At 43.8% G+C, this 27,981-nt stretch overlaps 1 protein-coding gene and 1 pseudogene across 2 annotated transcripts; both read right to left on the reverse strand.

Annotated features, from left to right (window-relative positions):
- Window positions 1-6,989: 6,989 nt before the first annotated feature.
- Window positions 6,990-12,571, reverse strand: LOC112694681 (uncharacterized; annotated as a pseudogene). Its single transcript, NR_157321.1, has 4 exons — window positions 12,103-12,571; window positions 7,661-7,883; window positions 7,466-7,571; window positions 6,990-7,297 (listed from the first exon to the last, which is right to left on the reverse strand). The product of NR_157321.1 is annotated as an uncharacterized protein (transcript).
- A 393-nt stretch (window positions 12,572-12,964) lies between these two features.
- On the reverse strand, window positions 12,965-27,829 carry LOC100283280 (enolase). Its single transcript, NM_001156182.3, has 7 exons — window positions 27,205-27,829; window positions 14,804-15,111; window positions 14,160-14,314; window positions 13,754-14,071; window positions 13,458-13,604; window positions 13,310-13,360; window positions 12,965-13,201 (listed from the first exon to the last, which is right to left on the reverse strand). The coding sequence occupies exons 1-7, from the start codon at window positions 27,588-27,590 to the stop codon at window positions 13,136-13,138; spliced, it is 1,431 nt and encodes a 476-aa protein (NP_001149654.2). The 5' UTR covers window positions 27,591-27,829; the 3' UTR covers window positions 12,965-13,135.
- Between the last annotated feature and the right edge of the window lie 152 nt (window positions 27,830-27,981).

Raw genomic sequence — 27,981 nt, forward strand, 5'->3', positions numbered from 1 at the left:
CTCTCCCTACACGCCACAACAAAATGGTGTAGTGGAGAGGAAGAATCAAACTCTATTGGACATGGCAAGAACCATGCTTGATGAGTACAAAACATCAGATCGATTTTGGGCCGAGGCGGTCAACACCGCCTGCTACGCCATCAACCGATTATATCTACACCGAATCCTCAAGAAGACATCATACGAACTCCTAACTGGTAAAAAGCCCAACATTTCATATTTTAGAGTCTTTGGTAGCAAATGCTTTATTCTTATTAAAAGAGGTAGAAAATCTAAATTTGCTCCTAAGACTTTAGAAGGCTTTTTACTAGGATATGATTCAAACACAAGAGCATATAGAGTCTTTAACAAGTCCACTGGACAAGTTGAAGTTTCTTGTGACGTTGTGTTTGATGAGACTAACGGCTCTCAAGTAGAGCAAGTTGATCTTGATGAGATAGGTGATGAAGAGGCTCCGTGCATCACGCTAAGGAACATGTCCATTGGGGATGTGTGTCTTAAGGAATCTGAAGAGCCTCCAAATGCACAAGATCAACCATCCTCCTCCACGCAAGCATCTCCACCAACTCAAAATGAGGATGAGGCTCAAGTTGATGAAGGAGAAGATCAAGCAAATGAGCCACCTCAAGATGACGGCAATGATCAAGGAGGAGATGCCAATAATCAAGACAAGGAGGATGAAGAAACAAGACCGCCACACCCAAGAGTCCACCAAGCAATCCAACGAGATCACCCCGTCGACACCATCCTCGGCGACATTCATAAGGGGGTAACCACTAGATCTCGAGTTGCACATTTTTGTGAGCATTACTCTTTTGTTTCCTCTATTGAGCCACACAGGGTAGAGGAAGCACTACAAGATTCGGATTGGGTGGTGGCGATGCAAGAGGAGCTCAACAACTTCACTAGGAACGAGGTATGGCATTTGGTTCCACGTCCTAATCAAAATGTTGTAGGGACCAAATGGGTGTTCCGCAACAAGCAAGACGAGCATGGTGTGGTGACAAGGAACAAAGCACGACTTATGGCAAAGGGATACTCCCAAGTCGAAGGTTTGGATTTCGGTGAAACCTATGCACCCGTAGCTAGGCTTGAGTCAATTCGTATATTATTAGCCTATGCTACTTACCATGGCTTTAAGCTTTACCAAATGGACGTGAAGAGTGCCTTCCTCAATGGACCAATCAAGGAAGAGGTCTATGTTGAGCAACCTCCCGGCTTTGAAGATAGTGAGTACCCTAACCATGTATACAAACTCTCTAAGGCGCTTTATGGGATTAAGCAAGCCTCATGAGCATGGTATGAATGCCTAAGAGATTTTCTTATTGCAAATGGCTTCAAAGTCGGAAAGGCCGATCCTACTTTGTTCACTAAAACTCTTGAAAATGACTTGTTTGTATGTCAAATTTATGTTGATGATATTATATTTGGGTCTACTAACGAGTCTACATGTGAAGAATTTAGTAGGATCATGACACAGAAATTCAAGATGTCTATGATGGGTGAGTTGAAGTACTTCTTAGGATTCCAAGTGAAGCAACTCCAAGAAGGCACTTTCCTAAGCCAAACGAAGTATACTCAAGATATTCTAAGCAAGTTTGTGACGAAGGATGCCAAACCCATCAAGACACCCATGGGAACCAATGGGCATCTCGACCTCGACACGGAAGGTAAGTCCGTGGATCAAAAGGTATACCGGTCGATGATAGGTTCTTTACTCTATTTATGTGCATCTCGACCGGATATTATGCTTTCCGTATGCATGTGTGCAAGATTCCAAGCCGACCCTAAGGAAGCTCACCTTACGGTCGTAAAATGAATCTTGAGATATTTAGTTTATACTCCTAAGTTTGGGCTTTGGTATCCTAGGGGATCCACTTTTGGTTTGATTGGTTATTCAGATGCCGATTGGGCAGGGTGTAAGATTAATAGAAAGAGCACATCAGGGACTTGCCAGTTCTTGGGAAGATCCTTGGTGTCTTGGGCTTCAAAGAAGCAAAATTTCATAGCTCTTTCTACCGCCGAAGCCGAGTACATTGCCGCAGGCCATTGTTGCGCGCAACTACTTTGGATGAGGCAAACCCTTAGGGACTATGGTTACAAATTAACCAAAGTTCCTCTTCTATGTGATAATGAGAGTGCAATCCGCATGGCGGATAATCCCGTTGAGCATAGCCGCACTAAACACATAGCCATTCGGTATCACTTCTTAAGGGATCACCAACAAAAGGGAGATATTGAGATTTCATACATTAATACTAAAGATCAATTAGCCGATATCTTTACCAAGCCACTTTATGAACAAACTTTTAACAAACTTAGGCATGAGCTAAATATCCTTGATTCTAGAAATTTCTTTTGATGTCTTGTATACATAGCTCATAAATATACCTTTGATCATATCTCTTTCATGTGCTATGACTAATGTGTTTTCAAGTATATTTCAAACCAAGTCATAGGTATATTGAAAGCGAATTGGAGTCTTCGGCGAAGACAAAGGCTTCCACTCTGTAACTCATCCTTCGCCGTCGCTCCGGGCAACTCTCCATCCTTGGGGGAGAGAGCCAAAAGGACTCCATCTTTGGTATAATCTTCACTCATATGTTTTATTTGCCAAAGGGGAGGAAAGTAGTTCAAAGGGCTCTAATGACTCCGTTTTTGGCGATTCATGCCAAAGGGGGAGAGAGCATTAGCCCAAAGCAAAAGGACCGCACCACCACCTCAATTTTAAAAATGATTCTTGGAAATTTCAAATTGGTATCTTATTGTGCTAAAAAGGGGAAGAAATAGTATTTTCAAAGTCAATATCTTAAAACCCTCTTGAACACTAAGAGGAGGAATTTATCAAGGGGGAGTTTTGTTCAAGTCAAAGGAAAAGCATTTGAAACCGGGGGAGAAAATTTCAAATATTGAAAATGCCTCGCAAAATCTTATTCACTTACCTTTGACTATTTGCAAAAGAACTTTGAAAAGAATTTACAAAAGAATTTGCAAAAACAAAACATGTGGTGCAAGTGTGGTCCAAAATGTTAGAAATGAAGAAACAATCCATGCGTATCTTATAAGTATTTATATTGGCTCAATTCCAAGCAATCTTTGCACTTACATTATGCAAACTGGTTCAATTATGCACTTCCATATTTGCTTTGGTTTGTGTTGGCATCAATCACCAAAAAGGGGGAGATTGAAAGGGAATTAGGCTTACACCTATTTTCCTAATTGTTTTTGGTGGTTGAATTGCCCAACACAAATAATTGGACTAACTAGTTTGCTCCAGTGTATAAGTTATACAGGTGCCAAAGGTTCACACTTAGCCAATAAAAAGACCAAGAAATGGGTTCAACAAAGTGAGCAAGGGATAACCGAAGGCAGCCCTGGTCTGGCGCATCGGACTGTCCGGTGTGCCACCGGACAGTGTCCGGTGCACCAGGGGACTTCACGCTGAACTCTTAACCTTCGGGAAAACTCAGAGCCGCTTCGCTCTAATTCACTGGACTGTCCGGTGTACACCGGACAGTGTCCGGTGCTCCGGAATGAAGCGTCTCTGGAACTCGCCAGCTTCGGAAATTTGCTCCGCTATAATTCACCGGACATGTCCGGTGTACACCGGACTGTCCGGTGAGCCAGCGGAGCAACGGCTACTTCGCGCCAACGGTCACCTGCATAAGCATTAAATGTGCGCCAGAGCGCGCAGAAGTCAGGCACGCGCGATGTGGCGCACCGGACATTCTACAGTACATGTCCGGTGTGCCACCGGACATCCAGGCGGGCCCAGCAGTCAGAGCTCCAACGGTCGGAACCCAACGGCCTGGTGACGTGGCTGGCGCACCGGACACTGTCCGGTGCACCATGCGACAGACAGCCTCCACCAAACGGCTAGTTTGGTGGTTGGGGTTATAAATACCCCCAGCCACCCCACATTCAAGTAATCCAAGTTTTCAACCTCCCAACCACTTACAAGAGCTAGGCATTCAATACAAGACACACCCAAGTGATCAAATCCTCTCCCAATTCCACAAAAGCTTTAGTGTTAAGTGAGAGTGATTTGTTGTGTTCCTTTGAGCTCTTGCGCTTGGATCGCTTTCTTCTTTCTCATTCTTTCTTGTGATCAATACTCAATTGTAACCAAGGCAAGAGACACCAATTGTGTGGTGGTCCTTGCGGGGAAGTTTTGTTCCCGGTTGATTTGAGAAGAGAAAGCTCACTCGGTCCGAGGGACCGTTTGAGAGAGGGAAATGGTTGAAAAAGACCCGGCCTTTGTGGCCTCCTCAACGGGGAGTAGGTTTGCGAGAACCGAACCTCGGTAAAACAAATCCTTGTGTCTCACTTCTTTATTCGCTTGCGATTTCTTTTGCACCCTCTCTCGCGGACTCGATTATATTTCTAAACGCTAACCCGGCTTGTAGTTGTGATTAATTTTGTGAATTTCAGTTTCGCCCTATTCACCCCCCCTCTAGGCGACTTTCAGTAACCAAACTGAGTCTATCACTTAGTCAATGCATACCGTCAGTCCTGATGGACGGATGCAAGCATCCAATCACGTGGATAGTGTTTACAAAAAGGTACTAACGATTAAGTTCTCGTAGATGCAGCAACCGTTGAAACTCACTCCAACAGTTCACCCTTCTATCTCCCCATATTTGTATTATTCCAGCATATTTAAATACCTTTGTCCATTTTATTACTCCCCTTATTTTATCTCATCTCCAACCATTCCTCCTCACACTTCACCCTAAACCAACTAACTCTATTTAAAATAAAGAAACTAAATCCCTGTATTCTTGATGTATTTATACGAAACGTCGTATTTGTAAAAATTGTACCACTTGGAGTACGGAAACGACAATATTGTTGTGTCGCCAATATTAATTTTGAATAGTGCTAAAAATACAAATTCCGTTCGGTCATTTGTACCCAAAAAATATGTAAATTTACAATCGCACTTCTGCACGTACGTCTTATTTATCGATTTTTCGACGAACCGTGCGATGCAAGACATTTCCTTTTACTGTCAATGAGGCTTCGGACGGAAGACATGCTCTGGCTAACATCGCAAGATTCTTCCTCCTGAAGCCAACCATAGCTATAAAACTAGGAGCCATGTTGCCTTCCTCATCCCCTCCACTCTCACCAATAATGGAAAACAACACTCTCACCAAGTTGCTCCTCATTCTTAGCAATAGCAATGCAAGCAACGAGTTCCTATTTGATGATGAAATGGATGCTTTGGAGCACCACGTCCACAAAGAGGAGTCCCGAAGGAGGAGACATAGGAGGCGAGGGTCTATGCCCGACCATGTCGTCGTAAATAGGGACCATGCCACCGGTCACTAGCGCATTATGGCCGATTACTTCGGCCTGAACCCCATTTACACGGAGCAACAATTCCGTCGTCGGTACAATTAACGTACATCTTTACTTTCTTGGCATCATCGATCTATTCGTTTTCATAACATGTTGAATCCAAATATAGGTATTGAATGCATCGTCACATGTTGGTGTGAATCATGGAGTTCATAACAGTGAACGACCCGTGGTTCACTTGTCGTCCTGATGCGACCGGGGAGATGGGACTCTCCCATTTAGAAGTGTATTTTCGCTCTGTGGATCTTGGCATATGGTTCACCCGCCGATGCGGTGGACGAGTACGTACGCATTTCCGGATCCACCGCTTTGGAGGCACTAAACAGGTTTTGTGCTGTTATCGTGAATGTTTTTAGTAGCGTTACCTTAGGCCTACGAATGCATTAAAAGTTCAAGCGCTACTTGCATTTAACGGGATGTGTGGTTTCCCGGGCATGCTTGGTAGCATTGACTCCATGCACTAGAAGTGGCGCAACTATCCAACTTCTTGGAAAGGCATGTTAACTGGTCGCGGTAGCCATCCCTCCATGGTGCTCGAGGCAGTTTCTACATATGACTTGTGGATTTGGCATGGAAGCAATAACGACATAAATGTATTGCATCGCTCACCTTTGTTTCGCATGCAGGTTAGCAACGGGCATCCCCTGTTCACTTTGAGGTTAATGGCAACACGTACAATATGGCTATTATCTTGCGGACGACATCTACCCCGAGTGGCCTGGGTTTTTGAAGACTATTTGAAACCCAACCACAAACAAGGCAAGGAGGTTCTCCCAAGTTTAAGAAGGGGATCAGAAAGATATCGAGCGTGCTTTCGGGGTTCTTCAAGCAAGGTGGGCATTTATCTGTGGACCTACTTATTGTTGGATCGTGAGAACCTAAAGAATATCGTGAATACTTGCATAATCCTTCACAACATGATTATCGATGACGAGCGTGGCTCCAACCTTCCAGTGCACTACAATATGATGGGAACTCTAGTTTAGGCTCTGTCGACCACTACTTGTGAGCATCACGACTACATTACTGATGAACGCGACGAGCATGACATCATAGCTGCGACCTGTGAGACATGGACGCATATCGTAGGCTCATGCATGACTCTATCGAGGATGTGTGGGCCATGTTTGGAAACAATTAGATGTAATCCCAACAAATAATGTTTGCGTACGTAAGGGGTGAGTGATTCAAATGCAATATAGTTGCCATCGTTCGAAATACTTAATTTGTCACAAAACTGAGTCTCACAAATACAAGCTTATAGTTGGACGAAGCCAGCTATAAATGTTTGCAATGCATGAATTCAAAACAAAGTATGTAAGAACATAAATAACGCTCACAAAGTATGTAAACACATTGCAAAATACGACATTGTTGAGCCTCATAGTAGGCCCTTTGCGGACCACTTAGGGTGTTTCGATCAAGATTCATGATTCTATCTTCTTCGAGAGTTGCCTTCTCAGCTGCTTCGACCTCCCATTTCCTTTTTCAATTCAACCACCTGCTTGACAATCTCCTGTTTTTGGGTGAAAGATTTCTCTTGAACTGTAATAAGTTGGTCAACGTTCACAGCCATAACACCTTGCACTTCTTTATATGCTCAAATCCGCTCCAGATGCAAGTTTAACATCAAACTCGTGTACTCTGAGCTAGATTGGATGAAGGTTTCATTGGAAACGTTTCTTTTTGTAGCCTTTGCAGCGTCCATTCCCATGGGCCTCTAAGTTCCTCGACTAGTGTCATCAGTTTCGTCATCGCCATTTATGGAGTCTGGAACATATACTACTTTCTCTTTACCAACTCTTCCATGACCTTGAGTAGCCTTCCTCTACAAATCCAACCATTTTGCCTCATTTCTAAGAATCTCCCAGCAATGGGTGGTGATTATAGGCTTGCATTCGATGCTATTGTAAAGGTTTATAGCTGTAGTTACCTGCAATCAATAGGTGCATACAATAGGAAGTAGGTACTTGATTATTTCACAATACATTAAGCATAACATTAAGGACTGAAATCTTAGTTTGTCCCTGTCGTTGTGCCCACTTCGATTTTCATGTAAACTAAAATATAATGGCTTTCGAATTCGTTGTCTTGCTCCCACCTCCATTCCAAACTCCTAAGTGTGCGGACTGGATGTCCTGTTGATTTCTGAGAGTTGTAGTTTTATTCTATAGTCCTCCAAAATGACGCCTTCCATTGTCCAGCACCTACATAAGCATTGACACATAAAGACCACCTTTAGTAACACACAACTACAAAAGAAAAACATAATAATAGACAAATAGACGAGTAGTACCAAATATAGGATCAAGGCTGACATTAAGCCAGCAAGAAACCAAGATTTTGTACTCCTCAATACTGAAGTGGTATTGCTTCCCCCTCTGGTTACACCTTGAAGGTTGATTTCCACTTGGTTGTTCTGCTTGTGACTATGGGAAAACTGGTGGGTCTCCAAGGTTTGCATCCCTGACAGGTTCTACTCCCATTTGCATGAGTTGTGTAAATTGCATGGGATTAACCTGTTGCATGTCCCCAAATGATTGCAGAAAATCCCACTGGTTGTCCATTTTCATACAGGCCAAATATTGGCAAGGCAAGGTTCATTTCCTCAAAAGAAATTGTTCACACATAAGCCAAAGATTTTATTCAAATGCAACCATGATGTTCGATTTCACAGCAAAAGAAAGCAATGACATTGTTCCATGTCATGGGCATAATAGGGAGCGAGAGGCAACGGCCAGGCTGGGATAAGGCTAGAGAATAAGATTGAGACGAACTGGGATAAGGTTAGAGAATAAGATTGAAATGGGAGAATTGTGGAGAGTTGGTTAGCATCAGATAAGTCCAAGAAAGTAGGAGTTAGTTGAGAGTTTGTAGGGGAAGTTGGTTAGCCATAGGGCTATTTATAAGCCGCATGGCAGCAGGGAATAAATCAAGCAAGATCATTAACAAACCAATCTCTCTCCCTTGCAATGACCCTCTCAAGCGCCTAGGGCTGCTACCCTAGAACCAAGCCTGCGGCAGAGGGGTATAACCTCGCCGGAGAAGACAGCTATCCCCATGGACCGAAGGTCTATGACACCTGGTATCAGCTCCAGGTTATCCTCACCACCATCAGCCGCCCATCCCTCACCACCACCAGCCGCAGCGCCATCTGCCGCCGCAACGCCCTCCCACCCGCCCTCTCCAACTCCAGATGCATTCACTCGGCTCGAAGAGAAGTGGGATCAATTCGTTGTGATGTTCCACCGCTACAAGGAGAAGACAGAGAAGGAACTCCAAGCAGCGGTGCGGCTTCAGGCGGCTGCGCGAGGGTTCCTGGCACGCCGCCAGGTATAGTCCCTTCGTGGGGAGAAGCACCTTGTTGTGGCCTCCAGGGCCACCCCATTGGCCGTCATCACATGAGTAGGCCGTGGTGCGCCTGCAAGCCACAGTGCGCGGCTTCCTTGTTAGGCGGGCGGTGCGGAAGCTGCACTTGCTGATCAGCTCATCGCTGCACCAACTCGTAGCCTGCGCGTCCAACCACCAGGTCTCGTCTATACTTTTTGAACCCCCTGCAGAAGTCGAGATCTGGGTATGCAGCCCCCCTGCACGGCCAAAGAGGGTCGTCTCCCTCATTCGGGCAACTTCCTTGGTGCTGGACAGACCCAAGGGCTGGTTCCTCCTTCACCTTTCATCCAACGTGAAGTCCGCAGTTCAGCTCTTTCCTTGGGATCCAGGAGGACAGGAGGACATAGTTGCAGTTCAAATTTATATTTTAGTTCCACAATTATTTTGTATTTTCGTCTTAAATAATAAAGGTAAGCCGAGATGTAAAAGGCTTAACCTTAAGTCGTGTCAGGTAAGTCTATGGCAGCTCGAGGACGAGCTGGTCCTCAAGGGAGGGGGAGATGTCATGGGCATAATAGGGAGCGAGAGGCAACGGCCAGGCTGGGATAAGGCTAGAGAATAAGATTGAGATGAACTGGGATAAGGTTAGAGAATAAGATTGAAATGGGAGAATTGTGGAGAGTTGGTTAGCATCAGATAAGTCCAAGAAAGTAGGAGTTAGTTGAGAGTTTGTAGGAGAAGTTGGTTAGCCATAGGGCTATTTATAAGCCGCATGGCAGCAGGGAATAAATCAAGCAAGATCATTAACAAACCAATCTCTCTCCCTTGCAATGACCCTCTCAAGCGCCTAGGGCTGCTACCCTAGAACCAAGCCTGCGGCAGAGGGGTATAACCTCGCCGGAGAAGACAACTATCCCCATGGACCGAAGGTCCATGACATTCCACAACTTAGACATCCAAACTAAAATTCATTACTACAGCCTTACAACTAACTAGATTGGCCTAGGTGCCATTAACGATCATGTGCACTGTAAAGATCACCATCGTTAGGAGACTCCTAATCTATGAGTAGACAATCATTAGGGTCTTCATGCCTTTCGTCGTCCGAAGGAGAGGAGGCAAAGTAGCAATATGACAGTCTGTTGCTGAATTAGCTAGATCAGTGACTAGTTCTTGGATAGTTAGCAAAGCAATGTTCATTTCCTACACTTCTGTAAGAGACATAGGGCTACAAGTAGCTTGGCACATATCGCAAACCTTGGAACTTGTATCCTCAACCATGGAAGTTAAGACAGCAATGGCCTTTTTGAGCTTCTCAATCTCAAATTCCATGATCTAAACAAGTCAAAAGAAATTACAATTACACAGAAGTTGTTGCAGTAAATGTAGACAATCAGGTTATGACATAGTTAGCTAATTAGACTTAAAATATGGTAAGTGTAATGTTTAGTACTGCCAAACAGAGTGCAAGTATGTATGTGACCAACATAGGTGGACATTTTTACAGAATAAGTGGAATCATACCATCTTCTTGCATATACACAGGTCATTTCACAAAACAACAATAAAATATAAGGACAGCCTTGTTACCTTGAACCTCTTCCTGATTTGGGAGACCGAGCCCCAACAAACTATGACAACTTTGAATTCACACATAAACACATGAAGTAAACACCAATTGCTGGAAAATCATTTAACACATAACACATGAACTAAAGACCAATTGTAGAATAATCCATTCATGTTAATCAATGTTCAAAAAAGCGCGCTTAAGCGTCCACTTAGTCATGATTAGATGCTAAGTGGTGCCTTAGCGCTGCGCTTAGGCTAAAGGCGTTGCTTTCAGCGTCGGGCGCGCTTAGGCGGCGCCTAATTTGAGCTACGCGCGCTAAAGCGGAAAAGCGCGCGCTAAAGCAGTCCTAGGCGCAGGGAAAAGCGCATGCAGTAAAAGTGCATGCAGAAAGCGCATGCAGTTTCTGCGCAGGGAAAAGAAGTGTGGCAGGAAAAATAAGGGTGGCGGGAAATAAAGTGGCGGGATTTCCACTTTATCTGCTCGCTGCTGCATTTGAGAGTAGGGAAAAGTGGTGGGAGCTGTTGTGTGGGAGAGGACAGAGGAGGGAAAAAAGCGGGAGCTGCTGCATTTCCACTTTATCCAAGTCTGTTGTTGCCACTTGCCGGATTGTCCTCTTCGGCTCTTCCCCAATCGTCCAGGTCAGCACAGCCATTCTCCTCTTCCCTCAATAATCCAGTATTCCAGGCGTTCTTCCCTCTCCATCCTTTGCTATTTTTCTGCTGCTCCTCCACCTCTTCTGTTATGTTCTATGCAATGTTTAACATGGACACTTTGGCTTGGATGTTTAATTAGTGCATGCACATGCTTTGTGTAGGATGACTTCATCTGAGCCTCAAGTTGATGCAACCACTGAGCCTGAGAGTCAATTAAAGAGGAAATCAAGTGACATAGGATGGGAATGGGGGCGATTAGTTGATCCAAATGACAAGAACCGAGTGAAGTGTCTACTTTGTGGCTATGAGAGCACATGAGGAATACACAGGTTCAAACAGCATCTTGGTCATGTTGGTAGTGCTATTGCAAAATGCAAGAAAGTGAGTGATGATGTTAAGGCCAAGTGCAAGAAAGATTTGGAATCAGCAATTCAAAAAAAGAGAGAAGCTGCAACATGATAGAGATGTTAGAGACAATGTGCAATTGATTGATGATGAACCCACATATGTGCAGTCTCTTGTTGGGAGCTCAGACTCGTTAAGCAAACTTGGCCCCATGGACATTTTTGCTCGTCGCATTGATCCTAAAGCAAATCAGGCTGAAGCCAGAAGGCAACAAAACATTAATGAGGCTCTTTGGAAAGATAGAACACACCAGGTGCAGCAATATGTTACTAGATGGGTGTACACACATGGTATTCCATTCCATGCTTGTGACAATGATGAGTTCAGGGAAATGGTTGAGGCTATTGGTCGATTAACAGAAACAAAAGTACAATAAATGAATAATGACTACATAGAATGAATTCAGACAAAAACCTAACACAACAACAATTCCTTAAGCAACCTAATACTTTTGGTGTATCTCAAAGAATGAAGTGAACTACAACGCATGTAAAGTATTGAACACAACCTAAACCTAGACAATGAAAATTGTATTCAATACGTACAAACCCTAATAAAACAACAAACAATGAACATGAACCAAAATATGGTGTCGTTTCTCACTACAACGTATGTATAGTATTGAAAACAACTAAGTATTGATGCCACATTCAATCACAAGCATCAAGCCTAGATTGGGGAGTAGATCGATGTGTCCACGGCGTGTAACCCTAGATCCACCTCCCAAATCAATCACCTTGCCTCATGCATTGCGGGAGCAGAAGGATGAGTGCATACCATCCGAGACGAAGGTGTTTCGCTTGGCCGTGATTGTTGGAGGAAGGAGATCTACGACGATGTCGTGTGGATCGATGAATGCTTCTTCTACGCTCCACCTCGCCGGTCGTCGACGCAGCTCATGGACGTCGACGGCGTCGAGGATCTAGCGTTGCAGAGTCGCGCGAGCCGATGGACTCCGCCGGATCCGCGCTTCCCTGGACCACCGCCGCTCGATCCGGTGGCGATGGGGGAGGGACACCTAGCCAACAACTCAACCGCATGACGCACCAAACACGATCGTTGTCGTCGTCAATTCGAATCCTTGTCGTCCGACGCCAGTCCCGACTCCTGTCGCTTGCGTGGTGATTCCTCGACGCCCGCGCGCACCAATGGCCGAGTGGCGAGGGTGAGAGAGTTCACCGGGCATAGGGAAAAGTACTCACGCGATGTGGAGGGGGAGACAAGTGCATGAACGATTGGATGCGGAGGGGATGATCAGTTCACCGACGCGAGTAGTCTAGAGGGTACCGTTGGAGAGGGTCTAAAAGAGCAGCACTGTACGCTGTCATAGATAGTTCACTGATGTTTACGATTCTTTTTAGAACTCCGTATTCGTTTTACGATTCTTTTGTTTCCTTAGGCTCTTATATACCCTAACAAAATTCCAAAACATCCACTCTTTTTGGTTTTGGCATCTTCTTTATTTTTGTTAAAGAGCTCAAGTCACATTTTGGAGGATTTTCCCATAAGGGCCTGTTCAGTTAGGGATGGATTGAATCCATCTCAAACCGAATAAGCCCTAAACATGTTTTTTTTGTTGGTTTGAGTGCTTCGTTGTATTCGTCGATCATCACCAAGAACTTGTAACCACCTGCATCTCATTTGAAAGAGTTCTGGTGTTTTGAAGAATTGAGAGAGAATTTAGGAAGCAAGCCAAGGTTGATTTTGTGTAAAAAAATTATTAGCTCTCATTCATTATCCTCTCTGAATAGTCTTGTCCATATAAAGCTGGCACTTTCTCACACACGCGCGGTGATTTAAAGTCTATTTCTTATGGAGACCTGAATGCCTCCCCTGCATAGCGCACGTTGCCAAGCCCCTCTTCAATCCGCAGAAGCTGTACAGAAACAAAACATAACTAGGATGATTTGCAAATGAACAAAGAGAAATATACGATCCACAGAGAAAAATGTCACAAATGGTGAAATGCGGAGGGCGTTCTTACCTGATTGTATTTGGCCAGCCTCTCGCTGCGGCATGGAGCCCCAGTTTTAATCTGAAACATATAATGGGTTCCGCCATTATCATCTGGGGAAGACAGGTGGAAATACAATGTCTCAGCTACTCAGCTAGAGTTTCTGCCAGTCCTTTACCTGCCCACTTGCTAAGCCAACAGCCAAATCTGCGATGAAGTTGTCTTCGGTTTCACCACTTCTGTGGCTGACCATCACACCCCAACCAGCAGCTTTTGAATCCAGGGCAGCTTGAATTGATTCAGTGACAGTACCAATCTGGTTGACCTGGAAAAGGCACACCAATTTTAACAAAGACATTTAGTTTTTCAGTGCAAGCTTATCTCGAGTTATTCCGCAGTCATGATGTTCAGCACTGGAAGGATGCAAAAAAAGGCATATCGTACTCCATTTCAAATTGTTTAGAAAATGGTTACCTTTAGTAAAAGAGCATTGCAAGCCTTCCTGTCAATAGCGTCTGCAATTCGTTTTGGGTTTGTGACAAGTAAATCATCACCCACAATTTGGATACCAACTGAGGACTGCAATGATGCCCATGAACTCCAGTCATCCTGATCAAAAGGGTCCTCAATTGATACAATAGGGAAATCCTTGACAAAATCTCTGTACAGATCACCCAGATGCTGGGCTGAAAGAACATGGACTCCATCATTAGGCTGATTCTTAAAGTTTAGATCATAGTTCCCATCCTTTGTAAGGAACTCTGATGCCGCAACATCCATTCCAATTTTGATCTGCATTAGGATTTGTTTTAAAATTCAAAATAAAATCAAGAGAACAATCAAACAAGTGGCCAATGAAACTAGTTAGATGATATCACACCATTCCAGTGTAGCCTGCCTTCTCAATGGCATCCATAAGCAAGACAAGACCCTCTCTGTTGTCTTGAACATTAGGAGCAAAACCTCCTTCATCTCCGACATTGCATGCATCTTGACCATATTTTGCCTTAATGATGCCCTTCAGGACATGGTAAACTGTTACCATAACAAGGATATTCCAAGTGAGGATAGAAGATGAAGTGACCAGCTAGAAGAAGCAAAAATCCCAAATATAGATGTTTACTTTTATAACAAAGATGACTTTCAATAAACATGAAATACACTAGGAAATAAAAAGGTGTGGCATGAGTAAAAAGAGCACAAAATTGTCAAAAAAGAACAAAAGAGCAAAATAATCATCTAGCTGATCATAAATTCACTAAAATATACTCCGACAACTCCAAAATGTCCGTAGTTTTAGTTTTGTGCAACTCAAACTTCTCTAACCTAGTTTAAAGAAAAATACACTATCATCTACAACAAATTAGTTTCATTAAATCTACCATGAAATATGTTCGATAGTGCATTTATTCTGTATAGTTATTATAGACATTAACATATTTTTTACATAGATTTAGTTTGAGTTAGGACAAAACTAAAATGGCCTACATTTTGAGATGGAGGGGTGCACCAAAACATTATTACCTTCGCTGCCCATACGAAGAGCTTCAGCAAATGTAGCTGCTCCAACAGGTAAAAGCATGAACTCCTGCATGGCCAAATTGTTGCCAGCATGGCTACCTCCATTTATTACATTGAAAGCAGGAACAGGCATGACAGGCTCCTTAATTCCTGCAAGCTCCTGAATATGTTTATACAGAGGAACCCCCTTTGCGCCAGCGCCTGCCCTACACACACTCAAGGAGACTCCGAGAATAGCATTGGCACCCAACTTGGATTTGTTCTGAGTTCCATCAATGTCTAGCATGATTGCATCAACATCACTTTGGTTCCTGATAAAATGGAAGGTGCAGTTTGCATTAGACATAACATACTAATATGAAGCCGGATATGGTAAAGAATAATGTTGCAACACCTTCCAACATGTAAGCATATATCTGGATACAAAAATGTCGGTTGAAATAGCAGACAATACTATGAGTTGGCATTTTCTTTTACATTTCTTTTGGTGACAATGAAGTGGTCTGGTGTATTGCATCCTTTCGTCCGTAAAATTGGCAAATATATTATTATAAAAACTGAGGATAGGAGTCTGCCATAAATGGTGGTTTTCCATATAAAAAATGTTTAATAACTGTAACATAAATCACATCGTTTATGTCTTTTTAGCTAATTTGTGACATTTTATCAGCATAAAACTAAGAGGGATGAAGTCCACCAGAAATGGTGGTTTTCAATATCCAAAAAAGTTTTATAACTGTAAAATAAGTTTCACATATCAACGGATGTTAGTAACTTTGGTAATCTAAACCCGGTTAGCTATTAGAAAAAATAATAATTGGCACCCAAGAAATTGTGCTCTATGCATCATAGCATAAAAATCACATAAGTTTCTAAACAAGTCGTCATTGGACCTACCATACTACCCTCTTAGACAGCAGTTCGAGCTAGAAATTTTGTTGTGTGTTCTGACACAAGATGATCAAGTTCCAAAGCTGCCCAAACCTAAAGGTGCTAGCTTGTTCGGCTGCACGAAAGCAGGCTGCAGCTGCACAAACCGTACTGTAGCGCGGTAGCCCTCCAGCCGACTGTCCAGCCACTGCTGCAGCAGTTGGTTCAAACAAGTGGCGGCAATTGCAAATCAAATTCACAACCAGAGCAAACATGGCAGGAATGGCCCAGGCACAAATGAATACATACACAGCCAAGTCCGTTCCACAAATGAGTACATACACAGCCAAGTTCATTACCAACACAGGCACAAACAGTGAAAATACATGTGGGCATAGTACATACACAATCATCTAACTAGTGCAAAGCAAGCCAGTTCCACAACAGATTACTCTGTACCACAATAGATTAGAACACAAACACGTCCACCCAACTACTTCATAACATCCGCTGAGGAACGTCACTTACCCACATTGTTTCAATCAAAACTTCCAAAATAGCTCCATTCCGGATTCATTTGTCAATAATCTGTATACAGTTAAAAACAACTCTTAGTATTTTGTGCACACCCACCCAATATGACAAGAAAACAAACTTCACTGCATCAACGACACTCCGGCAGCGATCCAATCTCTCACTACTGTCATTTCTTCAGTTGCATAAACACTGACCCAATCTGACACATCGTAGTCAGCTTGGCCATTCGAGCTACTCCCTGATCCTCCTATCTAGCCTCGGCACAACAAATAGTTGTGCAAAGCAAAACAAGCAATTACAATCTTCACTTGTCTGCTTCTTTCGTACATTGGGACTTGGGAGTCCTCGTAGCACATGCCACCTTGATTTTAGAAGTTCAAAAGCCCGTTCAACTACATTTTGCAGACTCGAGTGGTGGAACTTTTCCTACACAGTTTCTGCTCCTCTTCGATGGAACTCTTCTAAGTGATATCTCTGATTCCAATATAGGGGCAAGTAACCTTCATGGATTGCATAACCAACATCCACTAGATAATACCTCCCTGTACACAAACAAATAAAGTCAGAAAAACACTGACTAGAACGTAATGAAGACAACATATGCAATGTCAACATAACATGCCACTATACTTGCTCAGGGATTGCATGGGACAAGCGAATTATCCACACCCACCAGCAGGTATGGTGGCATGTTATGTTGACATTGCATACATTGTCTTCATTACGTTCTAGTCAGTGTTTTTCTAACTTTATTTGTTTGTGTACAGGGAGGTATTATCTAGTGGATGTTGGTTATGCAATCCACGAAGGTTACTTTCCCTCATATCAAAATCATAGATATGAGATATCACTTAAAAGATTTACATCGAAGAGGAGCAGAAACTGTGGAGGAAGAGTTCAATTCCCACCACTCGAGTCTGCGAAATGTAGTTGAACGGGTTTTTAGACTTCTGAAATAAAGGTGGCATGTGCTACAAGGACTCTCAATGTACGAAAGAAGCAGGCAAGTGAAGATTGTAATTGTTTGTTTTGCTTTGCACCACTCGAGTCTGAGGACTAGATAGAAGGATCAGGGAGTAGCTCGAATGGCTAAGCTGTCAGATTGGGTCAGTGTTAATGCAGCTGAAGAAATGACAATAGTGAGAAATTGGATCGTTGTCGGAGTGTCGTTGATGTAGTGAACAGGTAGTAATGTTAGTGAAGTATGTTTTCTTGTCATATTGGGTGGGTGTGCACAGAATACTAAGAGTTTTTCAATTGCATGCAATATGCATATTATTGACAAATGAATCTGAAATGGAGCTATTTTGAAAGTTTTGTTTAACAATGTGGGTAAGTGATGTTCCTTAGCCGATGTTATCAAGTAGTTGGGTGGACGTGTTTATGTTCAAATCTATTGTGGTATGAAGTAATCTGTTATGGAACTGGCTTATTGGCTTGCTTTGCACTAGTTAGATGATTGTGTATGTACTATGCTCACAGGTATTTTCACTATTCGTGTTGGTAATGAACTTGGCTATGTATGTACTCATTTGTGGAACGGACTTGGCTGTGTATGTACTCATTTGTGCCTGGGCCATTCCCGCCATGTTTGCTCTGGTTGTGAATTTGATTTACAATTGCCGCCACTTGTTTGAACCAACCGTTGCAGCAGTGGCTGGACAGTCGGCTGGAGGGCTACAGCTGCTACAGTGCGGTTTGTGCAGCTGCAGCCTGCTTTCGTGCAGCCGAACAAGTATTTAAACAATAGCATTAGAACTATCTGTTTGGGTTGCAAAAAGCTTGGAAGTTTAGCTGAAGCCCTATGATACTAGATCCGCCCCTGCAAACACATAGTGGTTGCTCAAGCTAGAATTGACTAATCCCATTCAAGATGATTATACACAAAAGCAAACACTGAAATTGTTCGCTTGCATGGTGTGCCCAACACAATCGTTTCTGATCGTGATGCTAAATTTCTTAGTCATTTTTGGAGGACTTTGTGGGCAAAATTGGGGACTAAGCTTTTATTTTCTACTACATGTCATCCTCAAACTGATGGTCAAACTGAAGTTGTGAATAGAACTTTGTCTACTATGTTAAGGGCAGTTCTAAAGAAGAATATTAAGATGTGGGAGGACTGTTTGCCTCATATTGAATTTGCTTATAATCGATCATTGCATTCTACTACAAAGATGTGCCCATTTCAGATTGTATATGGTTTGTTACCTCGTGCTCCTATTGATTTAATGCCTTTGCCATCTTCTGAAAAACTAAATTTTGATGCTACTAGGCGTGCTGAATTGATGTTAAAACTGCACGAAACTACTAAAGAAAACATAGAGCGTATGAATGCTAGATATAAGTTTGCTAGTGATAAAGGTAGAAAGGAAATAAATTTTGAACCTGGAGATTTAGTTTGGTTGCATTTGAGAAAGGAAAGGTTTCCTGAATTACGAAAATCTAAATTGTTGCCTCGAGCCGATGGACCGTTTAAAGTGCTAGAGAAAATTAACGACAATGCATATAGGCTAGATCTGCCTGCAGACTTTGGGGTTAGCCCCACATTTAACATTGCAGATTTAAAGCCCTACTTGGGAGAGGAAGTTGAGCTTGAGTCGAGGACGACTCAAATGCAAGAAGGGGAGAATGATGAAGACATCCACACTACTGATGCATCTATACCAATACAAGTACCAATTTCTGGTCCCATTACTCGCGCTCGTGCTCGTCAACTCAACCATCAGGTGATTACACTCTTGAGTTCATGTCCATCATATTTAGACCATGGAGACCCGTGCACTCTTGTTTTGCTTAGGAATCAGGGAGAAGACCGAAAGGGAAAAGGATTTGAACATGCTGGATTCGGACTGCAGAAGAACACCAACTTGTGACGGTCACCACGGTCAGATGCGGGCTCGGATTGGAATGTTCAAGCACAACATGGAAAGCTTATCAAGTCTACTTTCATATGGATCCGGAATTATAGTCATATCTGTTCTGAGGCCGCCGTAATCATTGTTTTCTTACCGAGACATTTCCTGCCTTTTCTGCCCATGGTGCTGCGTCACCCTATTTTGGCCCAATGGGTCGTGTATCAAGTTAGGTCCATTAGGGACGCATCCTAGGGTTGCAGCACGACCCCAATACCCTTGTGGTCGTCCTCCCATGTTTATAAACCCCCTAGCCGCCACCAAGAACAGCGGGTTTTGTTTAGATCAAGTTTAGCTCTCGCTACTTGCTTGCAAGCGCGCGTGCTAGTTCAGCCGCCCGTCTTCTTGTCTTCGGAACCCCACCATATTGTAGTTTGATCTTTAAACCTACATTTAGATCTGGTAATTCAGTACTTGTTCTACTTGTTCTTGCTAGTTCTTCGATTGCTTGCAGGACGAGTGCCCTAGTGGCCAGGGTGTCACGCTCCACAAGATCGTGACAGCCATAGGAGGTGGTGTATCGGTTGCTAAGGCGCAGCGTCTTTGGAAGGCTGTAGTCGGGTCGTGAACGTCGTCTCCTCCCCCAATCGAGTTATTCCACACCCTCTCATCGAAAGATCGGGCAATCACCCAACGGGTGCACATCAGTTGGTAATCAGAGCAAGGTTTATCGGTGAGAGATTTACTTTTCTTCGCTGTTTTCTTATCTCCTATAGTCCAGAAAAAGCCAAAAAAATAGTAGATTAGTTTTACCGCAATCCTATAAACCATTGAGCATTTACTAGTACTACTTAGTTAGGGCTTGTTGAGTTTTTGGTTGCATCGGTTGTGTCGAGTTGCTGGTCTTAGTTTATTCCTTTAGAGTTTTGAGTTCTACCACGTTTTGGTCACCACGAGATCCACCATCACCAAAAACATCTCTGGTTCGTTTTTGCCACCACGGATACATATCATATCCGATTTGGAAGTTTAAATACAATCTGGAAAGCTTATCTTATCTTCTTTCCAACGGATCTGACCTTATCTCAAAATTCGTTCTGAGCGCTCCGCAATCATCGTAGAGATTTCTGGACTTCCTATATTAACAAGATTTGTTAAATCTGATTTAAAGGGGTTGTTAGCAATATCTTTATTGTTTGGGTTGTCATAGTGAAAAAAAAGGGTTTAGGCCCCTGCAAAAAAAACAGAAGAAGAAGAAAAAAAAAGAATAGAAAAGAAAAAAAAGGAAAAGAAGAAGAAGGGGGCTGAATCTCTAAATCTGTTGTTTCTCTTTGTGCTGTGCTAGTTGTTCTTTTTCAGTGACTACCTTTGTGCCTAGGCTCACGTCTCTAGCCTGGTTTAGCCTAGGACCAGCACAGTACCACCGTTGAACGATTATTCAGCTTGCTTTTGTAACTAACGTGGTACTAGTGTATTCCTTGCTTCAGCCCACCTACAACTCTACATATTTCGACTACAGTTTGACAGGTCGTGTTGCTGCGGCACCGATACACTTATTCCACGGTTGCAGACTTGTTGGTTGCTGACCCCTCCTGTTGTGCAAGGTAAGAATTGGTAAGAGCTTGTGTGGCAGGTTGAGAGTGAGCGCCTTGCAGTAGCTACATCCTAATAGTTGTAGAGTTTTTATTCCTTCACGTTTTTTTTTCTTGTTGCCTCTGTTCGTCTAACCATGGCAGGATTGGAGGTTGATGATGCTTCTCGTAATATGCCACACTCTCCTCGCACCAAGGGTATCATACAACACTTTGTAAGGCTAGTGAAGACGCACACGGAAGGTCTTGATAATGACATGCAGGTGACGAATGAAAAGATAGGGCAATTGGAGGCCACACAGATCGACACGAACACCAAACTTGCAAATGTGGAAATGACAGTTGCTCATATTGACAAGAGCCTTGTCGCACTCTTGAGGCGGTTTGATGAGATGCATGCTAATATCAATGGTGGGCGTGATGAGGGCGCCGAAGGTAACTGGGATGACTATGTTGCTGATACTGAACAAGATGACCAAGAAGCACCTAATCGCCGGCGACTACGTACTAACCGTAGAGGTATGGGTGGTTTTCGCCGACGTGAGGTACATGGTAATGATGATGCTTTTAGTAAGGTTAAATTTAAAATACCTCCTTTTGATGGTAAATATGACCCTGATGCTTACATTACTTGGGAGATTGCGGTTGATCAAAAGTTTGCATGCCATGAATTTCCTGAGAATGCGCGGGTTAGAGCTGCTACTAGTGAGTTTACTGAATTTGCTTCTGTTTGGTGGATAGAACATGGTAAGAAGAATCCTAATAACATGCCACAAACTTGGGATGCGTTGAAACGGGTCATGCGGGCTAGATTTGTTCCTTCTTATTATGCACGTGATATGTTAAACAAGTTGCAACAATTGAGACAGGGTACTAAAAGTGTAGAAGAATATTATCAGGAATTACAAATGGGTATGCTGCGTTGTAACATAGAGGAGGGTGAGGAATCTGCTATGGCTAGATTTTTGGGCGGGTTAAATAGGGAAATTCAGGACATCCTTGCTTATAAAGATTATGCTAATGTAACCCGATTGTTTCATCTTGCTTGCAAAGCTGAAAGGGAAGTGCAGGGACGACGTGCTAGTGCAAGGTCTAATGTTTCTGCAGGAAAATCTACACCATGGCAACAGCGCACGACTACGTCCATGACCGGTCGTACACTAGCACCAACTCCCTCGCCAAGTCGACCAGCACCCCCGCCTTCCTCCGGCGACAAACCACGTGCATCTTCCACAAATTCAGCAACCAAATCTGCCCAGAAACCAGCAGGTAGTGCCTCTTCAGTAGCCTCCACGGGTAGAACAAGAGATGTTCTGTGTTATCGATGCAAGGGCTATGGACACGTGCAGCGTGATTGTCCTAATCAGCGTGTTTTGGTGGTAAAAGACGATGGTGGGTATTCCTCTGCTAGTGATTTGGATGAAGCTACACTTGCTTTGCTTGCGGCTGATGATGCAGGCACTAAGGAACCACCCGAAGAACAGATTGGTGCAGATGATGCAGAGCATTATGAGAGCCTCATTGTACAGCGTGTGCTTAGTGCACAAATGGAGAAGGCAGAGCAGAATCAGCGACATACGTTGTTTCAAACAAAGTGTGTCATTAAGGAGCGTTCATGTCGTTTGATCATTGATGGAGGTAGCTGCAACAACTTGGCTAGCAGCGACATGGTGGAGAAGCTTGCACTTACGACCAAACCGCACCCGCATCCATATCACATTCAATGGCTTAACAATAGTGGTAAGGTCAAGGTAACCAAGCTGGTACGAATTAATTTTGCTATTGGTTCATATCGTGATGTTGTTGACTGTGATGTTGTGCCTATGGATGCTTGTAATATTCTGCTAGGTAGACCATGGCAATTTGATTCAGATTGTATGCATCATGGTAGATCAAATCAATATTCTCTCATACACCATGATAAGAAAATTATTTTGCTTCCCATGTCCCCTGAGGCTATTGTGTGTGATGATGTTGCTAAAGCTACCAAAGCTAAAACTGAGAACAACAAGAATATTAAAGCTGTTGGTAATAACAAAGATGGGATAAAATTGAAAGGACATTGCTTGCTTGCAACAAAAACTGATGTTAATGAATTATTTGCTTCCACTACTGTTGCCTACGCCTTGGTATGCAAGGATGTTTTGATTTCAATTCAAGATATGCAGCATTCTTTGCCTCCTGTTATTACTAACATTTTGCAGGAGTATTCTGATGTATTTCCAAGTGAGATACCAGAGGGGCTGCCACCTATACGAGGGATTGAGCACCAAATTGATCTTATTCCTGGTGCATCTTTGCCGAATCGTGCGCCATATAGGACAAATCCAGAGGAAACAAAAGAAATTCAGCGACAAGTGCAAGAACTACTCGACAAAGGTTACGTGCGTGAGTCTCTTAGTCCGTGTGCTGTTCCGGTTATTTTAGTGCCTAAGAAAGATGGAACATGGCGTATGTGTGTTGATTGTAGGGCTATTAATAATATCACCATACGTTATCGACACCCTATTCCACGTTTAGATGATATGCTTGATGAATTGAGTGGTGCCATTGTCTTTTCTAAAGTTGATTTGCGTAGTGGGTACCACCAGATTCGTATGAAATTGGGAGATGAATGGAAAACTGCTTTCAAAACTAAGTTCGGATTGTATGAGTGGTTAGTCATGCCTTTTGGGTTAACTAATGCACCTAGCACTTTCATGAGATTAATGAACGAGGTTTTGCGTGCCTTCATTGGAAAATTTGTGGTAGTATACTTTGATGATATATTGATCTACAGCAAATCTATGGATGAACATGTTGATCACATGCGTGCTGTTTTTAATGCTTTACGAGATGCACGTTTATTTGGTAACCTTGAGAAGTGCACATTTTGCACCGATCGAGTTTCGTTTCTTGGTTATGTTGTGACTCCACAGGGAATTGAGGTTGATCAAGCCAAGGTAGAAGCGATACATGGATGGCCTATGCCAAAGACTATCACACAGGTGCGGAGTTTCCTAGGACTTGCTGGCTTCTATCGCCGTTTTGTGAAGGACTTTAGCACCATTGCTGCACCTTTGAATGAGCTTACGAAGAAGGGAGTGCATTTTAGTTGGGGCAAAGTACAAGAGCACGCTTTCAACGTGCTGAAAGATAAGTTGACACATGCACCTCTCCTCCAACTTCCTGATTTTAATAAGACTTTTGAGCTTGAATGTGATGCTAGTGGAATTGGATTGGGTGGTGTTTTGTTACAAGAAGGCAAACCTGTTGCATATTTTAGTGAAAAATTGAGTGGGTCTGTTCTAAATTATTCTACTTATGATAAGGAATTATATGCTCTTGTGCGAACATTAGAAACATGGCAGCATTATTTGTGGCCCAAAGAGTTTGTTATTCATTCTGATCATGAATCTTTGAAACATATTCGTAGTCAAGGAAAACTGAACCGTAGACATGCTAAGTGGGTTGAATTTATCGAATCGTTTCCTTATGTTATTAAGCACAAGAAAGGAAAAGAGAATATCATTGCTGACGCTTTGTCTAGGAGATATACTTTGCTGAATCAACTTGACTACAAAATCTTTGGATTAGAGACGATTAAAGACCAATATGTTCATGATGCTGATTTTAAAGATGTGTTGCTGCATTGTAAAGATGGGAAAGGATGGAACAAATATATCGTTAGTGATGGGTTTGTGTTTAGAGCTAACAAGCTATGCATTCCAGCTAGCTCCGTTCGTTTGTTGTTGTTACAGGAAGCACATGGAGGTGGCTTAATGGGACATTTTGGAGCAAAGAAAACGGAGGACATACTTGCTGGTCATTTCTTTTGGCCCAAGATGAGAAGAGATGTGGTGAGATTGGTTGCTCGTTGCACGACATGCCAAAAGGCGAAGTCACGGTTAAATCCACACGGTTTGTATTTGCCTCTACCCGTTCCTAGTGCTCCTTGGGAAGATATTTCTATGGATTTTGTGCTGGGATTGCCTAGGACTAGGAAGGGACGTGATAGTGTGTTTGTGGTTGTTGATAGATTTTCTAAGATGGCACATTTCATACCATGTCATAAAACTGACGATGCTACTCATATTGCTGATTTGTTCTTTCGTGAAATTGTTCGCTTGCATGGTGTGCCCAACACAATCGTTTCTGATCGTGATGCTAAATTTCTTAGTCATTTTTGGAGGACTTTGTGGGCAAAATTGGGGACTAAGCTTTTATTTTCTACTACATGTCATCCTCAAACTGATGGTCAAACTGAAGTTGTGAATAGAACTTTGTCTACTATGTTAAGGGCAGTTCTAAAGAAGAATATTAAGATGTGGGAGGACTGTTTGCCTCATATTGAATTTGCTTATAATCGATCATTGCATTCTACTACAAAGATGTGCCCATTTCAGATTGTATATGGTTTGTTACCTCGTGCTCCTATTGATTTAATGCCTTTGCCATCTTCTGAAAAACTAAATTTTGATGCTACTAGGCGTGCTGAATTGATGTTAAAACTGCACGAAACTACTAAAGAAAACATAGAGCGTATGAATGCTAGATATAAGTTTGCTAGTGATAAAGGTAGAAAGGAAATAAATTTTGAACCTGGAGATTTAGTTTGGTTGCATTTGAGAAAGGAAAGGTTTCCTGAATTACGAAAATCTAAATTGTTGCCTCGAGCCGATGGACCGTTTAAAGTGCTAGAGAAAATTAACGACAATGCATATAGGCTAGATCTGCCTGCAGACTTTGGGGTTAGCCCCACATTTAACATTGCAGATTTAAAGCCCTACTTGGGAGAGGAAGTTGAGCTTGAGTCGAGGACGACTCAAATGCAAGAAGGGGAGAATGATGAAGACATCCACACTACTGATGCATCTATACCAATACAAGTACCAATTTCTGGTCCCATTACTCGCGCTCGTGCTCGTCAACTCAACCATCAGGTGATTACACTCTTGAGTTCATGTCCATCATATTTAGACCATGGAGACCCGTGCACTCTTGTTTTGCTTAGGAATCAGGGAGAAGACCGAAAGGGAAAAGGATTTGAACATGCTGGATTCGGACTGCAGAAGAACACCAACTTGTGACGGTCACCACGGTCAGATGCGGGCTCGGATTGGAATGTTCAAGCACAACATGGAAAGCTTATCAAGTCTACTTTCATATGGATCCGGAATTATAGTCATATCTGTTCTGAGGCCGCCGTAATCATTGTTTTCTTACCGAGACATTTCCTGCCTTTTCTGCCCATGGTGCTGCGTCACCCTATTTTGGCCCAATGGGTCGTGTATCAAGTTAGGTCCATTAGGGACGCATCCTAGGGTTGCAGCACGACCCCAATACCCTTGTGGTCGTCCTCCCATGTTTATAAACCCCCTAGCCGCCACCAAGAACAGCGGGTTTTGTTTAGATCAAGTTTAGCTCTCGCTACTTGCTTGCAAGCGCGCGTGCTAGTTCAGCCGCCCGTCTTCTTGTCTTCGGAACCCCACCATATTGTAGTTTGATCTTTAAACCTACATTTAGATCTGGTAATTCAGTACTTGTTCTACTTGTTCTTGCTAGTTCTTCGATTGCTTGCAGGACGAGTGCCCTAGTGGCCAGGGTGTCACGCTCCACAAGATCGTGACAGCCATAGGAGGTGGTGTATCGGTTGCTAAGGCGCAGCGTCTTTGGAAGGCTGTAGTCGGGCCGTGAACGTCGTCTCCTCCCCCAATCGAGTTATTCCACACCCTCTCATCGAAAGATCGGGCAATCACCCAACGGGTGCACATCACACTTCCCACCCTACACAGTGAGAAAACCCTTAATAATCCCAAAACTGGAAAAGCTTCTACATCTCTCATCAAACATACTTTGACATCAAATCATTTAGGACATTAGGGATTAGGGTTCTCCTTATTGCTTTCTGTAAAGATTGTTGTTCCGGAATGCATGCCAAGTTATTTAGGACATTAGGGTTCTCCTTGTTGCTTTCTGTAAAAAGTTGTTGTTCAGGAATGCATGCCAAGTTATTTAGGACATTAGGGTTCTCCTTGTTGCTTTCTGTAAAATGTTGTTGCTTGGGAATGCATGTCAAGTTATTTAGGACATTAGGGTTCTCCTTGTTGCTTTATGTAAAAAGTTGTTGTTCAGGAATGCATGCCAAGTTATTTAGGACATTAGGGTTCTCCCTGTTGCTTTCTGTAAAATGTTGTTGTTCGGGAATGCATATTACAAGTACAAAAGCACCTATTTCCTATATGACCAAACTACAGATAAATTTGCTCCATGACATATGTGAATAAAGTATGGCATAAACATTCACTTCCACAAATTTAGTCACATTTTACTTCAAACTTTTAGGATGGTCACCAGAAGATCCAAAGCATCATTGTCAGATAGGTAGGAGTCAAGCTAGTCAGCTCACTAAACCCCGCATGAACTGAGGCAGTTCAACCGTGGATCACCGTTCACCAGGGAAGACACACCACGTTTCCCAACTACCCCACTTCACAGCAGTCACACTGGTGATCAAACGGCCATATCCATAATTTGAACAGAAATCAATCTGAGATAGTGATATCCAACTCACCTCACATCGACGCCCACGAGCTTAGGCGCGATAACCTCGTTGATGTTGCGCACAGCTTGGAGAACGCCCTTGCCGCCGTACACGGCCTTGTCACCATCGCGGAGCTCGAGCGCCTCGTAGATCCCCGTGGACGCCCCGCTGGGCACCGCGGAGCGGTGGAGGCGTCCGTCCCCGGCGACGAGGTCGACCTCGACGGTGGGGTTCCCGCGGCTGTCCACGATCTGGCGCGCGCGGATCGACCGCACCGCCTCCGCTCCCGCCGCGGCCTTGGCGGGCGGCGAAGCGGTGGAGAGCGCCGCGCGGACGGCGACGGCGCGGCGCGATGGAGTGGCGGCGGCGGGGAGGAGGGGCCTCGGCGAGGGGAGCACGAGGTGCGGCTGGGCCATGTGTCGGAGGCGGAGGGTGGCGAGTCTGGGAGGAGGACGAGGCGAGCGTTTACTTATATGGCGGCGGTGACCGGTGACGGCGGTGGCGACGAGGTAGAGTAGAGGTCGTCGCGCCTGTTTGTTGGGCGGTGGCGGCGAGGTGGCAAGGGGTTTCGGCGAATAAAGTTTTTGAAGAAGGCGGGGGTCGGTGCCGGTGGGGGCGAGGGACGGCAGGTGGCATATGGTGCCCGCGTGTCATTGAGAGTCTGCCGCTTTCGCTGGTCGTTTATGGTTTGTACGCCGTTGGCCTTTGTGGTGGCGCGCGGCCAGGGTGGGTCGGTCCGCAGTCCGGTGGCGGTGGTGGCCGGTGGGACTGGGAGGGCGAGCTCCGAGCTTGTTCTGACTTCTGAGA

The sequence above is a fragment of the Zea mays genome, chromosome 2 (genome assembly GCF_902167145.1).
Source record: "Zea mays cultivar B73 chromosome 2, Zm-B73-REFERENCE-NAM-5.0, whole genome shotgun sequence".
Taxonomy (NCBI): Eukaryota; Viridiplantae; Streptophyta; class Magnoliopsida; order Poales; family Poaceae; genus Zea; species Zea mays.

Bases quoted from the DNA above. Each gene is read 5' to 3' on its own strand.
- LOC100283280 (NM_001156182.3), bottom strand. From the start codon at position 27,590: ATGGCCCAGCCGCACCTCGTGCTCCCCTCGCCGAGGCCCCTCCTCCCC. The intron at 13,361-13,457 runs GTAAAGGACTGG...TATATGTTTCAG, and splicing joins TTGGCTTAGCAAGTGGGCAG to ATTAAAACTGGGGCTCCATG. The intron at 13,202-13,309 runs GTAAGAACGCCC...GTTTCTGTACAG, and splicing joins GGCTGGCCAAATACAATCAG to CTTCTGCGGATTGAAGAGGG.